A 14,205-nucleotide genomic window follows, 5' to 3' on the forward strand; every position below is an offset into this window, starting at 1 on the left:
AATTTTCCATTAAATGCAACTAATCAACTAAATTTTATTGAACATATGTTACATGAGGCGAAGCAGATTTTTCAAAAAGTAATCAGAAAAAAGGATAAAAGATAACAAAATACAATACATGATTAATTTTCATAAAAATTTCAATAGAAATGTGAAAGATTTCCGACCAAATATATATATATGATGGGATATTGAAAGGAAATGGAATTTTGATAAGTTAAAAAATAAATTTTTTAAAGTAAACTATGAAGTTTTTTATAAGAAAAAATAATTCCTCAGTTAGTTATAGATTGGTATTAAAATGAGTTTCCTCTGTACTTTCATATCCTACAACAACCTTTTTAAATTGTGTGGAACTCCTCTTAACAACTTTATCCCACAAATTGTGGATTGAAAGAGCATAATTTACAGGAAAAAATTAGCATCCATTGTTAAAACTAATGCTTAAGCAAATCAAACTTCATTTTGATTTAATCATCATTATACCAAGATCTTAGAACAAAATGATTTTCACAATGAACAATTATTAAGAAAAACGTACATTGATCCATGTTTAAAGCTTGATGAGAAATTGATTGCAAGATGAACAACCTTGAAGACTTGAGTATCTCTCTCTTTACCCTCTTGAGCTTTTCCGAAATTTTCTTGATGGAGAGAAAAATTTTCACTTACTTAAGGTAGAGAGAGGACCAAGTCTTTTAAATAGAATAACCACTCACACTCCATCATTGTGAGTAGTTATTTTGACCAATAGGAAATTAGCATAAAACGTGAGTAGTTATATAACTAAAATAAATCATGACCAATTTCTTAAACTAAAATAAACGTGAGAGAAAATCGTGGCCACTTAAATTAGGTTAAAACAAAAACGTGGCCACTACACTAAAATCTAACATCCATTCCACCGGTACTCCAAAGGTGGAGTACCAAAGCTATTCGCTTAAAACATTTAAATTTTGTTCAAGTCCATTAGAGACCTTGTTCTTATTCTCTTAGGGTTTATTTCTGAACCACCCTGAACTTTTGGGGGTTTTGGCAGATAAACCCTTATACTGTTTTAATTCAAGGAAATTCTCCTGGACTTTTCAGGTGTTGCAGCTAACCCCCTTAAGTTTTGCACATAATTAATTGGTTCTCAATTCTTATTCAAGATCAGAATCACATTTTTCCTATTATCTCTGCATCCGAGTTTCTTATTTACCTAATATCTACAAAATTCTGATGTTTAGTTTTAATTATAGCCATTTATTATTTAAAGGGAAAATTGTTTCTAAGCCCCAAAATCCAACTTTCAATGTGCTCCAACCCCCCATATTTTTTTAAATGTGATGCAGCCCCTTGTTTTTGAAAAAATTGTGTCCAGGCCCCTCCATCATGATTCCAGCTCATGCCAACAGATGATTAGACATACCAGCTCATAATTAGATATACCAGCTGGCTTAAATCCCAATTTTATCCTTTTCTTTCTCATGCCAGCGGATGTTAACTCTTACGGTTAACATGTTAACTCTTAGGGTTAACATGTTAACTCTTACTGTTAACATGTTAACTCTTAGGGTTAACATGTTAACTCTTACTGTTAATATGTTAACTCTTACAGATAACATGTTAACTGTTAAGAGTTAACATGTTAACCGTAAAAGTTAACATGTTAATCCTAAGAGTTAACATGTTAACCCTAAGAGTTAATATGTTAATATAATAACCATGATCGCCACCGGCCACGCGAAGTTCCTCGGGACAACGCCGGCGGCGGAGCGGTGGAGGGGGCAGAGGGGCACCGGAGGAGGAGGGAGGTGTAGGGGGAGGTGCAGCGGGAGGTGCAGTGGAGGAGGGAGGCGGGGGAGGGGAGGGAGGCCGAGCGGGGGAGGGAGGCGACGACGCTTGGGAAGGCGCTGGCGGCGGAGCGGGGGGGGGGGGCGGGGGCGGGGGAGGCGGGGGGAGGGGGAGGGGGCAGAGGAGGAACGGAGGAGGAGGAGAGGGTGTAAGGGAGGGGTAAAATTGAGATTTTTGAAGAGGTTGCATTGGAACTTAAGGAGAGGGGCCTGGACATAATTTTTTAAATAAAAGGGACTGCAGCACATTGTTGAAAGTTGGGGAGGAGGGGTACATTGAAAGTTGGATTTTGGGTCCTAGAAGCAATTTTTCCTTATTTAAAAGATGATTATGATTTTGTCACGAATGAAAAGCAAGAGTAAGTGCAATTCACATATTCCATTAGCACTGTTGAGTAGTCACAATCAAATTATACACGAGGATGTCTCAAAAGGTTGCCTCCAATTCCAAATAAATAATTTGTTGTAAAAGCTTAATTGAAGCGCTACTACATAAATTTTTATGGGCTTTGTTAACCATTGTTCTTTGGGCAATGGATAAGAAGAAGAGAGATAGAAGGGTGTGGGTGAAGAGAGAAAACGAATGGAAAACATATGGTCCCACTCACCATTCTCCTCTCTATATCAAAATTTGAAAAATGATAAGTGCGCTTCTTTTTTTACTATTTTGGTATTACTACTCACAATGAGGTGGATGCCTCACTTGAAATTTATATTGATAACTCATCATGACCCCCACTCTTTTGTGAGTGATAATGCCCAAGTAGAAGAGAAAATGTAGTACACTTATCACTACTCCTCAACAGTCTCTCTTCCATCTATCTCTCTCTTTCTCTCTTCCCCCTCTTAATACATTGGTGAGTGGTGTCTTATGTTTTTTACTTATTCTCTTTATTCATCCACACCGCTCTATTTGTCTCCTCCTTATCCATTGCCCTGAAGGTAATAGTTAGCAAAACTCAGTTTTTATTACTATAATAAAGTATTTTATTTCCCATGGGAGATCCCCTTTCACGCATAGCCTGGAGCATGGCGCCACAATCATTTTATGAAAGAAAAGGTAAAAATAATAATAATTAGCAAGCCGGATACTTTTAGATTAAAAGTTCAAAAAATATTTTACATGCATAATGACTCTTAAATGATTGACACTCAGCTTTCTTTAGTTTTGCTAGATGGCAAGTAGGTGATGGAAAGACTTGCAGATTTTGGATTGATAAATGAGCCGGTGTCAACTCTCTCAGTAGTTTGCTCCCCAAAGCTTTCAACCTCGCCTTCTACCCCAACTGCAATTCTCACTCCCAAGGGTTCATGGTTGATAACTTCTGGAGCTGGCACATCATATTAAGAAGAAGTTCCACCACAGTAGAGAGATCAGAAATAGCAAGTCTGAGATCCTTTCTGGATACTCTATCCTCAGTCGATAGCCATTCAAAAGACTATCTTTGGTGGCCTCTTCATCCATCGGGTATATATTCAGTCAAGTCCCTTTACACTGTCGTGAACTCCGGGGGAGTGAAATCACCTCTATTCAAATTCATATGGAAATCCCCCAATCCGACAAAGGTAAAGAATTTTTTCTGGATTGTCAGTAAGAATAAACTTAATACCAAGGCTAATCTTATATCTAAAGGATGGACTTGTGACCCCCGATGCCCCTTTTGCTATCAGGAAGTTGAGAATCAAGACAATTTATTCATTCAATGTCAATTTGCTAGTGCTGTTTGGTCCTTGCTTTTCCCTAACACACGTGCAGATTTCTGGCCTCACCACATGGATGAACTCATTAATATCAGCATGAGTCCTACGATTAGAACAGAAATCAGATTAGTTTGGAAAGTTGTGTTACCTTACTGTTGTTGGTGGATTTGGAACAGTCGTAATTTCCTAAATTTCACAAATGTTTTTTGTCGACCCCTGAAAATATTGCCTCTAACATAGCAAGATACACTCTTTTATGGACAGGGGCTGAAGAAGATAGAATGGCAAGAAGAATTCGTAAGGCTGACATCAAGCTGGAGTTCTAGGAAATCGCAAAGAAGAAAAATGTGGATGTTGTAGGAGATAACTTCTAGCGAGACAATCAATTCTTATTCTTCTTATCTTTTTTCTTTTTGGTCTCGAGGGGCTGTTTTGTGATCTGTATCTCCAGGCTCCTCAAACTCTATGTTTTGGGTTTTTCTTTTGATTGTTTCTTTGTGATACAGTTGTTTTATCAGTTGTGAGGGCAGAATCATGGGTTTCTTGTTCTGATAGGTGACGACAATGTCCGCTCCCTATCGTTCAATTAGTTCCATGTTTTCTCTCTTCACAAAGTCGTGCTGTTTGTAAATTTTACTAATTGGTAAGCTAATATATATTATGAACATGGAATCTCTCCCTGTTTTTTCAATTCAAAAAAAAAAAGATTAAATACTTCCATGATTATTCTACAGCTCATATGAAAGAATACAATTCTTCAACCAACATGAAAAGTTTCCACATTCTCGGACCAAATTTTTTGGTTGCTTTTTCCTCCCTTAATCTTCGACAATAGTTTACTTTAGGGTACACAAGTGCTGCCAAAAGCAAGTGAGGATGTATTAGTGAAAACTATAGGGTATATAAGTCATAAGTCCTGCCAAAGACAAGTAAAAAGGGATATAAGGGCAAAGTGGGGAAATTATAGGGTATTTACGTGCTTTAGACCTAAATAAAGAGAGATGACCTACAAAAGCCTTACTTCATTATTTATTATTATTATTAATTATTATCATCATCTGAAAAACGTGCGACTTCAGAAGACCACGAGACAAAGAGCGTGTGAATGCCCTGCCCGCGTACGAGCACCAGGGAAAATTTTCCTTCGCAGATCGATGTCGATGCTTCTGTGCCACGTGGCATCAATCGAGTGGCTGAATATTTCCTGTATTAAAAAAGGACTTCTTTCTCTAAATTCATCAATAACCTCGTCCTTAAATTCTCTCTCTTCCTCTCCTCTCCGTGCTCTCTGATGGATCGTGAGGCAGGTGATATTTTGTTTTTTTTTTGGGGGGAAAAAACCCTAGATTTTTTAATCTTTGCCATTCCCCAAATTTTACTAAAAATCCGATTGTTTTTTTGTCTGTCACAGTGATCGAGTTCCTTGCACGAGTCCCATTGCTGCAGAGACTCCCCAGTTCTTCTCTTCGAAAGATCTCCGAACTCGTCAAGGCCAAGCATTATGGTGAGATTCTCAGTCGATTTCAATTTTGCAATTTCGTAAATGATTGATCATTGATTGATGGTATCTGAGTTGAAGCGGTTGGAATTGGAATCAGGAATAATCTGAATGGATAATATTACGGAGATAATTGACATTAACCTTGTAATCCACTTGGGACTCTGCTAAATGCTCATCTAAATTCCTAAACTTTTGGGGGTTGGAGGCCTGAAATGTTGGAATTAAAGAGGGCACCTTGTGAACTATAATATTAATGGTTGTAAAAGATATTGACATTCTCTTTATTAAAGTTTCCTTCCACTGCACCAGAAACCCAAAGTTATAGTGACCGTCAAGGGTTACAATTTTATATTCTAGCATGCCTGTCTGGTTGAGCGCTCTTTTCATGGGTCAAAATCCGGACTTATGGTATCTATTTTATATTCGTGATGGTGGGGCTTGAACCTAGATTGCTCTTATACTATGTTAAAAGATCCATTCCGCTATACCAAAACTCTGAAGTTATAGTGAGGTTTGAGGTTATAATTTTCATTTCTAATTCTAATGCTTATAATATGGCAACCAAAATTATTTTTTATCAAACTAATTAAATTTCAGAAAAATTGGTAAATTCTTGGAAATTTTGTTTTTCTTTTGGTAGTTTAGCAAGAAAATACGTTTATGAAAAAAGTAATTTGATGCTGGCGGTATTCAAAAACACGCTCTACCTGGCTGAATACTCACTCTAGTACTCCTACTCGACATCAAAACATGTTGGGTAGCTGAAACTTGCGCGATTATGCGGTCATACCGCATGATCAAGCGGTTAAAGAGCATGCGCTCGCATAATGAAATTATATGGCACATAATATACCTGACCGGACCCTGCCCGCACTTAATTATCCTAGAGTCTCCTGATCGTTACCTGAAAAGATCCTTGAAAAAACATGCTGCTTCAACACCCTAAATCTAGTCATCACCACATAGCCTCCTCTCTGCCACCACTAGTTGTCGTTGATAACTGCCTCCGACCACTGCTGCCGTTTTCACCACCAATCACTATGAGGATTATGAGAAATGATTATATGAGGAGTTTTATTTGTATTTTAAAGTGTTACTACCTATTGTAGTGATTTTAGTTTATGAACCTTTAGTGGTTCTCCTTTTTAAGTGTATAACAACCTTGATTTGAATAGCTTGGTGTATAGTTGTTAGTCTTTACTCGGATTGTTTTATATTTTTTAATGATTTTTTTTTTTTTTGTGTGTGTGTGTGTATTTCAGAAACACATAATTTCACATTATCTGATTAATCGCCATCGCCGCATAGCCCGATTAATCGCTACCTGATATCGGATCGTACACATAATGAAACCGTGTTTTAAAACCTTGGATCTTGGTAGGAATTCTACTTTATTCAATCTGCAGCAGTCAATCTTTTTGTACTAGAGCATAGTATTTTGGTAGTCTTCTTCTCTTAGGGTCCAATAACTGGTGGCTTGCAACGGGATAGTCTTCTTTTTTTTTTGGTTGGTTCACAGACTAGCAAGTGTATATAATTTTTGGCAAAGAAAATTAGACTTTTTTGTTTGATTGGGATTTCTGACAGTATGATATGGATATTTATATTTTATTAACTTAAATTTTGGTCTCACTATTCTTCTGCCTTCTGAATTATCTTCTTTATGGACTTATTTCTTTATAGATCCTGGTGAATATGTTGTTCGCGAGGGGGAATTTGGGGAGGGACTATACTTTATTTGGGATGGCGAGGTATGAATACTGACTCTTCTTATTATTATATATATATGATATTATAGCGGAGTTCAGATGGTGACATTATTTCTCGGTTAATTGTATTATCTTGTAAAGCAGTCACTTTAAATTTCTTCTGTGACAGTATTGTGAGGATGTAAGCCAGAGGACTACTTTAATGAGTATGGGCACCCTGTATACAAAAGATTTACATGGCTTGGTACTGGAGAGTTGAAATTCTAAAAGAACATAAACATGTCTTCTTCTTTGTTTTGGAAATCAAGGAAATCATAATCATCAACAAAAAGAGTTTCTCTTTTTCTTCTAAAGAAGTCTCAGGGGCTTTCTGTGGGTTTATTGTGCTTTCTGGTTGTCAGTCTTATTATCTGAAACCAATATATGTAGGAAGCTTGAGCTCCATGTCCATTATAATTTAGATTGATAATTATTTCTCTCCATACGGATGATTTGGGGTCTACATTTAGGACCAGAACTACAATCAGTATAGCTGTAACCACGTCATTTTTTTTCTTTGAAAAATTGCAATTTATTTTTTGTTTGATGTGTGAAGTTGTAAGTAATCTGCCAAGACTTCTTCACGTGAAAGCATGTTATTCTTCAGGTTTCTTGTCAAGCACATGTCCTATATTCACATAATGCTATGCTACATAATTTCGTGAAACAAGGTGGTGGGGTTTAATGTTGTGTGTCTCTTGGTTCCTATTACTTTGTTGCTTAACAAAGTGGACATGAATGCTAATATTGCATATTTTGTATAGGGCGTGACTCTTATTCTGACATCTAGAATGTCCCTTGATATTTGAAGAAATTGGGCTATCATTTTTTCTTTACTTTTGCATTATTTATGATAACAACCTGAGAGGCATCTGTTTGTGGCATCTTTATTATTATTTTTTCTGTTTGTTGCATCTGTTTATGGTTCTTATGTTGTATTCTTTTTTAGTTTCTTTTGGTATTTTCCTAATTGTTTGCTGCTATCCTTTGTTGGATCTGTGGTAATGGCCTTTGATGTGGTAGGCTGAAGTTTCTGAGTCTGTAAATACGGAGGACGCGGACCTTCGCTTGAAGAAATATGACTATTTTGGTGGTATAAATCTATTCCTTAAAAGTTTCTCATACTATGTGGCAATTCTCATTCTTCTTGATTGCTTTACTTTGTCCCATATAATTGAACTGCTTATCACTATCCTAATTTATCAGAATGCTAATCCCTTTAGTCTTTGTCGTACATTGTGGCTCAAAGATGTATGTGATTCAATATATCATTCATACTGATTTTGAGAGGCCATGTGTTTAACTTACACAAATGGAAAATGTCGCACTACTTGCATGCCAATTGCTCTAGAATGTCTTCTCGAGTGGCTGTCACTTCCTTATTATTGTTTCAAATGAAATTCAGACCAATTTGTAGCGGGTTCATGTTAAGTCAAAAGGCGCTCTGGATACTTGGTGATTCTGTTCTGGAGTCTTTTCAGTTCTGATATGTACTCCTTATCCCCTCCCCTTTTGATCAGAGAAGGTTTAGATGACAATACTTCTGAGTTTTTTATTTACATTTTTAGGGGACAAAATCTTAAATTTGTCAAGTTCTTTACGAGTCAGTTTATAGTGTCACCTATATATAGAAGGTACGTAGAGGAACATATGGTTCTTGCCTTTTGTAGTTAGTAAAGTTGAGGAGAAAGAATAAAGAGGATGCCAGAAGATAAAGTCCAATATTTGGAAGGGGATAGGGCTAGGAAGTTTTTTTCTTTAGCCTCGGTGCCATAAAATTATTACCTTTTACAACTGCAGACTTTCTGATTTTTTTGAAACAAATGTAGCATCATGTGGGCCTTTAGCATGCCTAAGGTCTCCATCTTAACATGTTTTAAATTTTGACAATTAGTTTTAAATCAAGAAGCTTTTGAAACCTGATGCTCTAATAACATGATAGAAAGACACTTGGTCCAATAATCTTAAACTAGTGGGCTTTTCAGAAAATAATGTGCATTGAGCAAACTTATCTTCCCAATGTCTATCTGATACGAAGGCAATGTTCCAGCCCATCCTGCACCACACTGATCCATCAAGGTTAAGTTTGAAACCATCTGTTGTTGCAGTTTCCATGAGATGAACATAACTCTGTAGGAGTTGAACTGTGGCATCCAGATTTCCAGGATTTCTTCAAGGAGACAATAGATAAAGCCTAGAGGACTGGGAGAAGAAAGTTGACCACGTTATTGTTGCGCAAATTGAAAATAGGAAATGTCTAGATAGTTCACTCTATTTTAAGTATTTAGGTCTTTTGATTGGATCTGTTAAATAGAAAGTCAATTCAATTGCTTGGTCCAACGGTATAAAATTTAATGATATCATGCATCAATTTCCTTATATTAGAAGTCAAAATGTAGTTCTTGGTACTCTGTCTTTCTGTTACTATCTACTGGTAACTTAAAAAGTTCTTTTTTATTTCCTTAGATTTTTCTTGAGAAAGCTTTTTTAACCCTGTGCTCTGATTACTTATAGGTACTGATGGTTCTGTCCACCAAGTCAATGTAATTGCATCATCTAAGGTTTGTGTTTATTAGTTCATATCTTTAGAATGCATTTTTCAGAAGTGAATCCAGATTTTGTCTGATTACTCCAATTTGGTAGCTCACATGCATAGTGCTGGAGCACGGACATAGAAATCTTCTGCAGCCTAAATCAATATGGAACGCAGAGGGAACACCGAAAGACTTCTCACTGGTGGAGCAGATATTGCACTTGGAGTCATTAGAAGTAAGTTTGTTCCTGCATGCAGTGTGAAATACTTGTAGATAATGTGCTTTTCTGTAGACATCCCATATCATATATGTAAAAGTAATTTTCACCAGAAAGGGTGATTACCTAGAAGTTCTGTAGCCTGAACTAATTGAGCTAGTTAACTGCGTCTAGACACAGGTCATAATTCCTTAATCTGAATCCACAGAATCTCTATTATTGATAACAGATGACATGCAGTCAAAGTGAAGTCTCCTTTTGATGAATTCTTCCATTGACACTTCTTTCTTTAAGACCAAATACTCTGGTAGATCAAGCTCTGTGTTTTCAATTGATCATGTTGAATAAGTATAGGTTAAGTTGAGTTGATTATTAGGTTCTATTCAAGCATATTCTGATCCCACAAAATCAAGTAGCCTTTACTATCTTTAGTATTCTTCTTAATTTAACAACTCTAGGCGAATGTTATCAAAAGAAACCATCCCCAAACAGAAAATTTGGTGGTTAGATTTTCCAGGGTTTTGCCATGGTTCATGTTGCTTGAATGGAGTTGTACATGAAGAAACTTTGAGATAATAGTTATGATGTATATATCAATTGGTTGGGTTTTGTGTGTGTGTGTGTGTGGGGGGGGGGGGGGGGGGGCGTTGGCACATGAGTATGTGCTGCCCACTCACGAAATGGCTAGACGTACGACACCCACGCTTCTATGTGACTATGTGACAACTAGTGGGACCTAGACACCGTTGACTTTACTGGGCAGATTCAATTTTGCTAAATGAGATGTTTACTCTAATACCATTCCCACCGGGCTCACCCCACAACTAGCCGCCCCCTCGCCTACGCTATATACTACGGTTCTTCATTGGTCAAGGTTTGATTCCTCTTACAGGCATTTTTACACAGAAAATTCCGGATTTACTGAATTGGACAGTGCACATGCTGTCTCCTGTTAAAGTCCAGTATGTGGATCGCCCTCTGGTTGCGGTATATGCAGGTCCCAAAACTTTCCAGTTTTCCTGAAAAAAGCAAGAGACCTTCTCGTTCTGATTGAATGCTGTCCTGTTGGGCAGCTTGATCCAATTCTGACAACAGTGCTCTAAGTATCTATTTTTTGTGTTCTATTTTGTATATCATTACATAATTGAAGTGTCTAGACATGTTTATGTAATCTGCATTGAGGTTGAAATCAATGACCATAAGGATAGGGTTTGTAGTGCAAACTCGATTAAATTGTTTTCTTTCCCATGCTAAATTTTGATGTTTTTCTTGTCAGCGCTGCTTCACCATATTACTATTATCTAACAAGCATTTCATTCTGATTATGTTTATGGTCCATATTTTATTTTTTGAAGGTGGATTTATTTCGTGGATTTACTTTGCCAGATTCTCCAGCTTTTACACAAGTTTTTGGAGGACAACTAATTGGGCAGGCATGTTTCCGCCACTACTGTTTCTTTATATTTTCTTTTCCTGTAATTTATAGANATATATATATACATACAAGGATTTCTTTGAACAGCGTGCCATCCCTTTGATGGTCAACATCTTTGATTTTTATTGACACGTCTAAAATTGTTAAGAATGAGAGATCAATATATTTTTCTCCTACACTTAAGTAATTTGTTTTCTGCCACCAATTTATAGATGAAAGTATTCACAACTCATTTCAAGACTGGACATGGTCATTATTATCCATGGGATGGCCCATCGCTGGTCAAGTTAGGCTTGGATGGAAAGGTTTCCAGTTTTATGGAATCTATTGCATTTTGTCTACGATTCCACGTACATCTCTGTAAAATTTGCCAACCGATCCTAGTGTTTATGTGTTACTATTTTGTCTCCTCAATTTATGATTGGAGGTTCCATAGAAACCTGGATGTGGCTAGGGCTCACTTTAGATGTCCTTGTTGGTTAGTTCCAGATCTTGGATCATATGTTTGTTGGGGTATAAAACAACAACAACAACGAAGCTTTTCTAAATGAATGTTCAATCCTGTAAGCAGCACACACTGGTGCTATGCTCATTAGCCCTATGATTCCAAGTAACATGTCAACAACGAAGCTTTTCTAAATGAATGTTCAATCCCGTAAGCAGCACACTTTGGTGCTATGCTCATTAGCCCTATGATTCCAAGTAACATGTCAACTGTTGTCCCTTCTGTGAACTAAAATGTCAACTGTTGTTCCTTCAAATTTGCAGAGGCACCTCTAAGCCACTTTTAGAATATCATGTTTCTTGTTGGAGCGTAGTATGGGATGATTTTATACCCTGAATCAGAGGAAAATATGCGCACTTCTAGTGAAGTGCCTTGAGATTATGCTTAGATGTTTGCAAGCTCAGTTCTGGAAAAAATAGATTATATCTAGGAAATTTGTTCATTTTATGCACCTAAGCATATAAGCTTATATTTAAACTCTTCATTTTATTAATATATCTTTTAATGCTACAGAAATTTCTGATTCAGATTTTATGGTACTATGCTCACAAGCCTCAAAGTTCCAAGAGGAATTATGGCAATTGGCTTTAATTATGTCTATGCATAATGGTGATATTTAGCCCTGCAACTTATGCATATATCATATCACGCTCTGCTTATTTCTGATAAAAGTTTGTGGTGTTATGCTCATGTGCCTCATAGTTTGAGAGAAAATATGGCAGGGGGCATAGTTTTGAGAGAAAATAGGGCAGCTGCGGTATCTTTGTGTGTGTTGTGGGGTGGGTGAACTTTTTGTATCTGTGCATTATAGTGAGTGATGAGTATTGATCTTGTAATGTATTCCTCATAGTTTTGAGAGAAAATAGGGCAGCTGCGGTATCTTTGTGTGTGTTGTGGGGTGGGTGAACTTTTTGTATCTGTGCATTACACTGAATGATGAATACTGAGATCTTGTAATGTGTTCATATATCGTGTCATGTTTTGCATACATCTAATAAAACTTTCATACATGATCTGGTGTTGTAGGCATTGGCAGCAGCATCAAAGACTGTGGATTGTCTAAAACTGCTGCATAGTTTGCATGTTTCTTTTATTGTGGCTGGAGATAATAATGGTAAATGAATCTGTTTCTAAGGATATCTACAGACTTCATGCTCTCTTAGTATATTGTTTGCTGTATGATTGCTTGTTTCATGTTTAATGCAAATTCTGCAAACATCCAAGGTATCTAAGATGTTCTCTGAAATGCACACAAAGAAAGAAAAAAAAACTGTTATATTTCTTGTCTCACTTGGAAAAATTTTCTATTTCGTATTTTGTTTTGTATACATCTAAATTTATGCTAATTATAACTGGGTTTTGCTTGCCTTAGTTTTAAAGTTATAATAAAGTTATAACGATTTAGTATTCAAGTTTGGATCACGTTCTGAGAGCTATTTTAGTATCTCACTTGTCCTGGGTTTTCTATGGCCATTTAGTTACAGAAAGGAGACACAGTAGAATAGCAAAAGAGGATGTGTTACCTGATATCTATTCTAGGCCGAATAAGGCAAAACATGAACCTGTTCTAAGATTGCAGAATGAATTACATGAAAGAAAAGATGAACAAGTTTATAGGGTAAAAGAGGGGAGAACAAATGTTTTGGAGAGAACAGCAAACATGTACTGGAGTCTTTCTACTTCTAGTCTCTACTAGTATATCAACTAAAACATATATGAAAAAAGAACACAATACCCTCAATACTCGTTCTCAAGCTAGAGCAAAGATATTAGCCATTCCCAACTTCTTCCTTAGCTCAGCAAATGAGGAAGCCTTAAAATTTCTATGGAAAACGTATAGCTGAGCTGTAGCTAAGAGCACTGCTCTCTGGAAAGAACTCCCTTCCATCTTGTCACAAGCAGAAAAGTGTAAAGCAGAGTAGTAGACAAAGTTCTTCACATGACTTAACAGTAGATGTTAAACCAAGACCAGTTGTAGCTTTTCCACCATAAGGGAGGATATGTTGTGGTAGGTCAAGTCAGAACATTGGGTGGGTTGCAGGTGGGTAATTCAAGTGTTGAGTTTGACTGTCGAGCTACTACGGATGTTACATATGAGTTGATGTAGCTGACATATTTGTTACAAGAAGAAGATGGATTTCAACATCCATACCTGTGGTCTTGAAACATGCTAATCAGACTGCCGTCTGTATAGCTAAACGTCCGTTATTTTATGAGAGGACAAAGCATATTTAATCTAATTTCCATCAGAGAGTTTTTGAAGACGTGATTTACATAGCACATGTGAAATTAATTTCGCAATTTGTGGATTTACTTACAAAACCATTAGGGGGTTCAAAGTATACTCCAATAAGCTAGGAGTATATGATATATATTCTCTGCCTTGAGAGAGAATTTTAGTCGAAAAAGGGAAATGGTGTAATTCATAGTAATTTAGTAACATACATAAAGCAGGAAAAACACATCATCTCTTCTTGCGTGATTTTTCCCTAATAAAGTTGTATGGACTGTTCTTTTAAAACATAGATCTTTTTATTGAATCATATTCATCTTCTTTTTAAATGAATGCTACTAAACTCGCAGAAGTTCTTCTGTTTTATATATTTGTTAGCGTAAATTGCACAAACTCCCCTCATCTATACCTTTAGCTGAACTAAACCCCGCGCATGTATACAGTTAGTTGCACTAATGCTCCCCCCAAACTCATTTACCAGCATTTAGCTCCATTC

The 14,205-nt window shown here is 36.7% G+C and overlaps 1 protein-coding gene across 2 annotated transcripts in view; it reads left to right on the forward strand.

Moving 5' to 3' along the window:
* Positions 4,753-14,205, forward strand: part of LOC109825086 (acyl-CoA thioesterase 2-like) — a 23,902-nt gene continuing 14,449 nt past the window's right edge. For both annotated transcript variants that reach the window (XM_020391806.1, XM_020391807.1), the window contains exons 1-8: positions 4,753-4,843; positions 4,948-5,040; positions 6,721-6,788; positions 7,809-7,878; positions 9,300-9,346; positions 9,429-9,554; positions 10,892-10,969; positions 12,503-12,590. In XM_020391806.1, the coding sequence (XP_020247395.1) occupies positions 4,828-4,843; positions 4,948-5,040; positions 6,721-6,788; positions 7,809-7,878; positions 9,300-9,346; positions 9,429-9,554; positions 10,892-10,969; positions 12,503-12,590 (586 nt within the window). In that variant the 5' untranslated portion in view covers positions 4,753-4,827. The remainder of the gene's footprint in view (positions 4,844-4,947; positions 5,041-6,720; positions 6,789-7,808; positions 7,879-9,299; positions 9,347-9,428; positions 9,555-10,891; positions 10,970-12,502; positions 12,591-14,205) is intronic.

This window comes from Asparagus officinalis, chromosome 10, assembly GCF_001876935.1.
Source record: "Asparagus officinalis chromosome 10, Aspof.V1, whole genome shotgun sequence".
NCBI lineage: Eukaryota > Viridiplantae > Streptophyta > Magnoliopsida > Asparagales > Asparagaceae > Asparagus > Asparagus officinalis.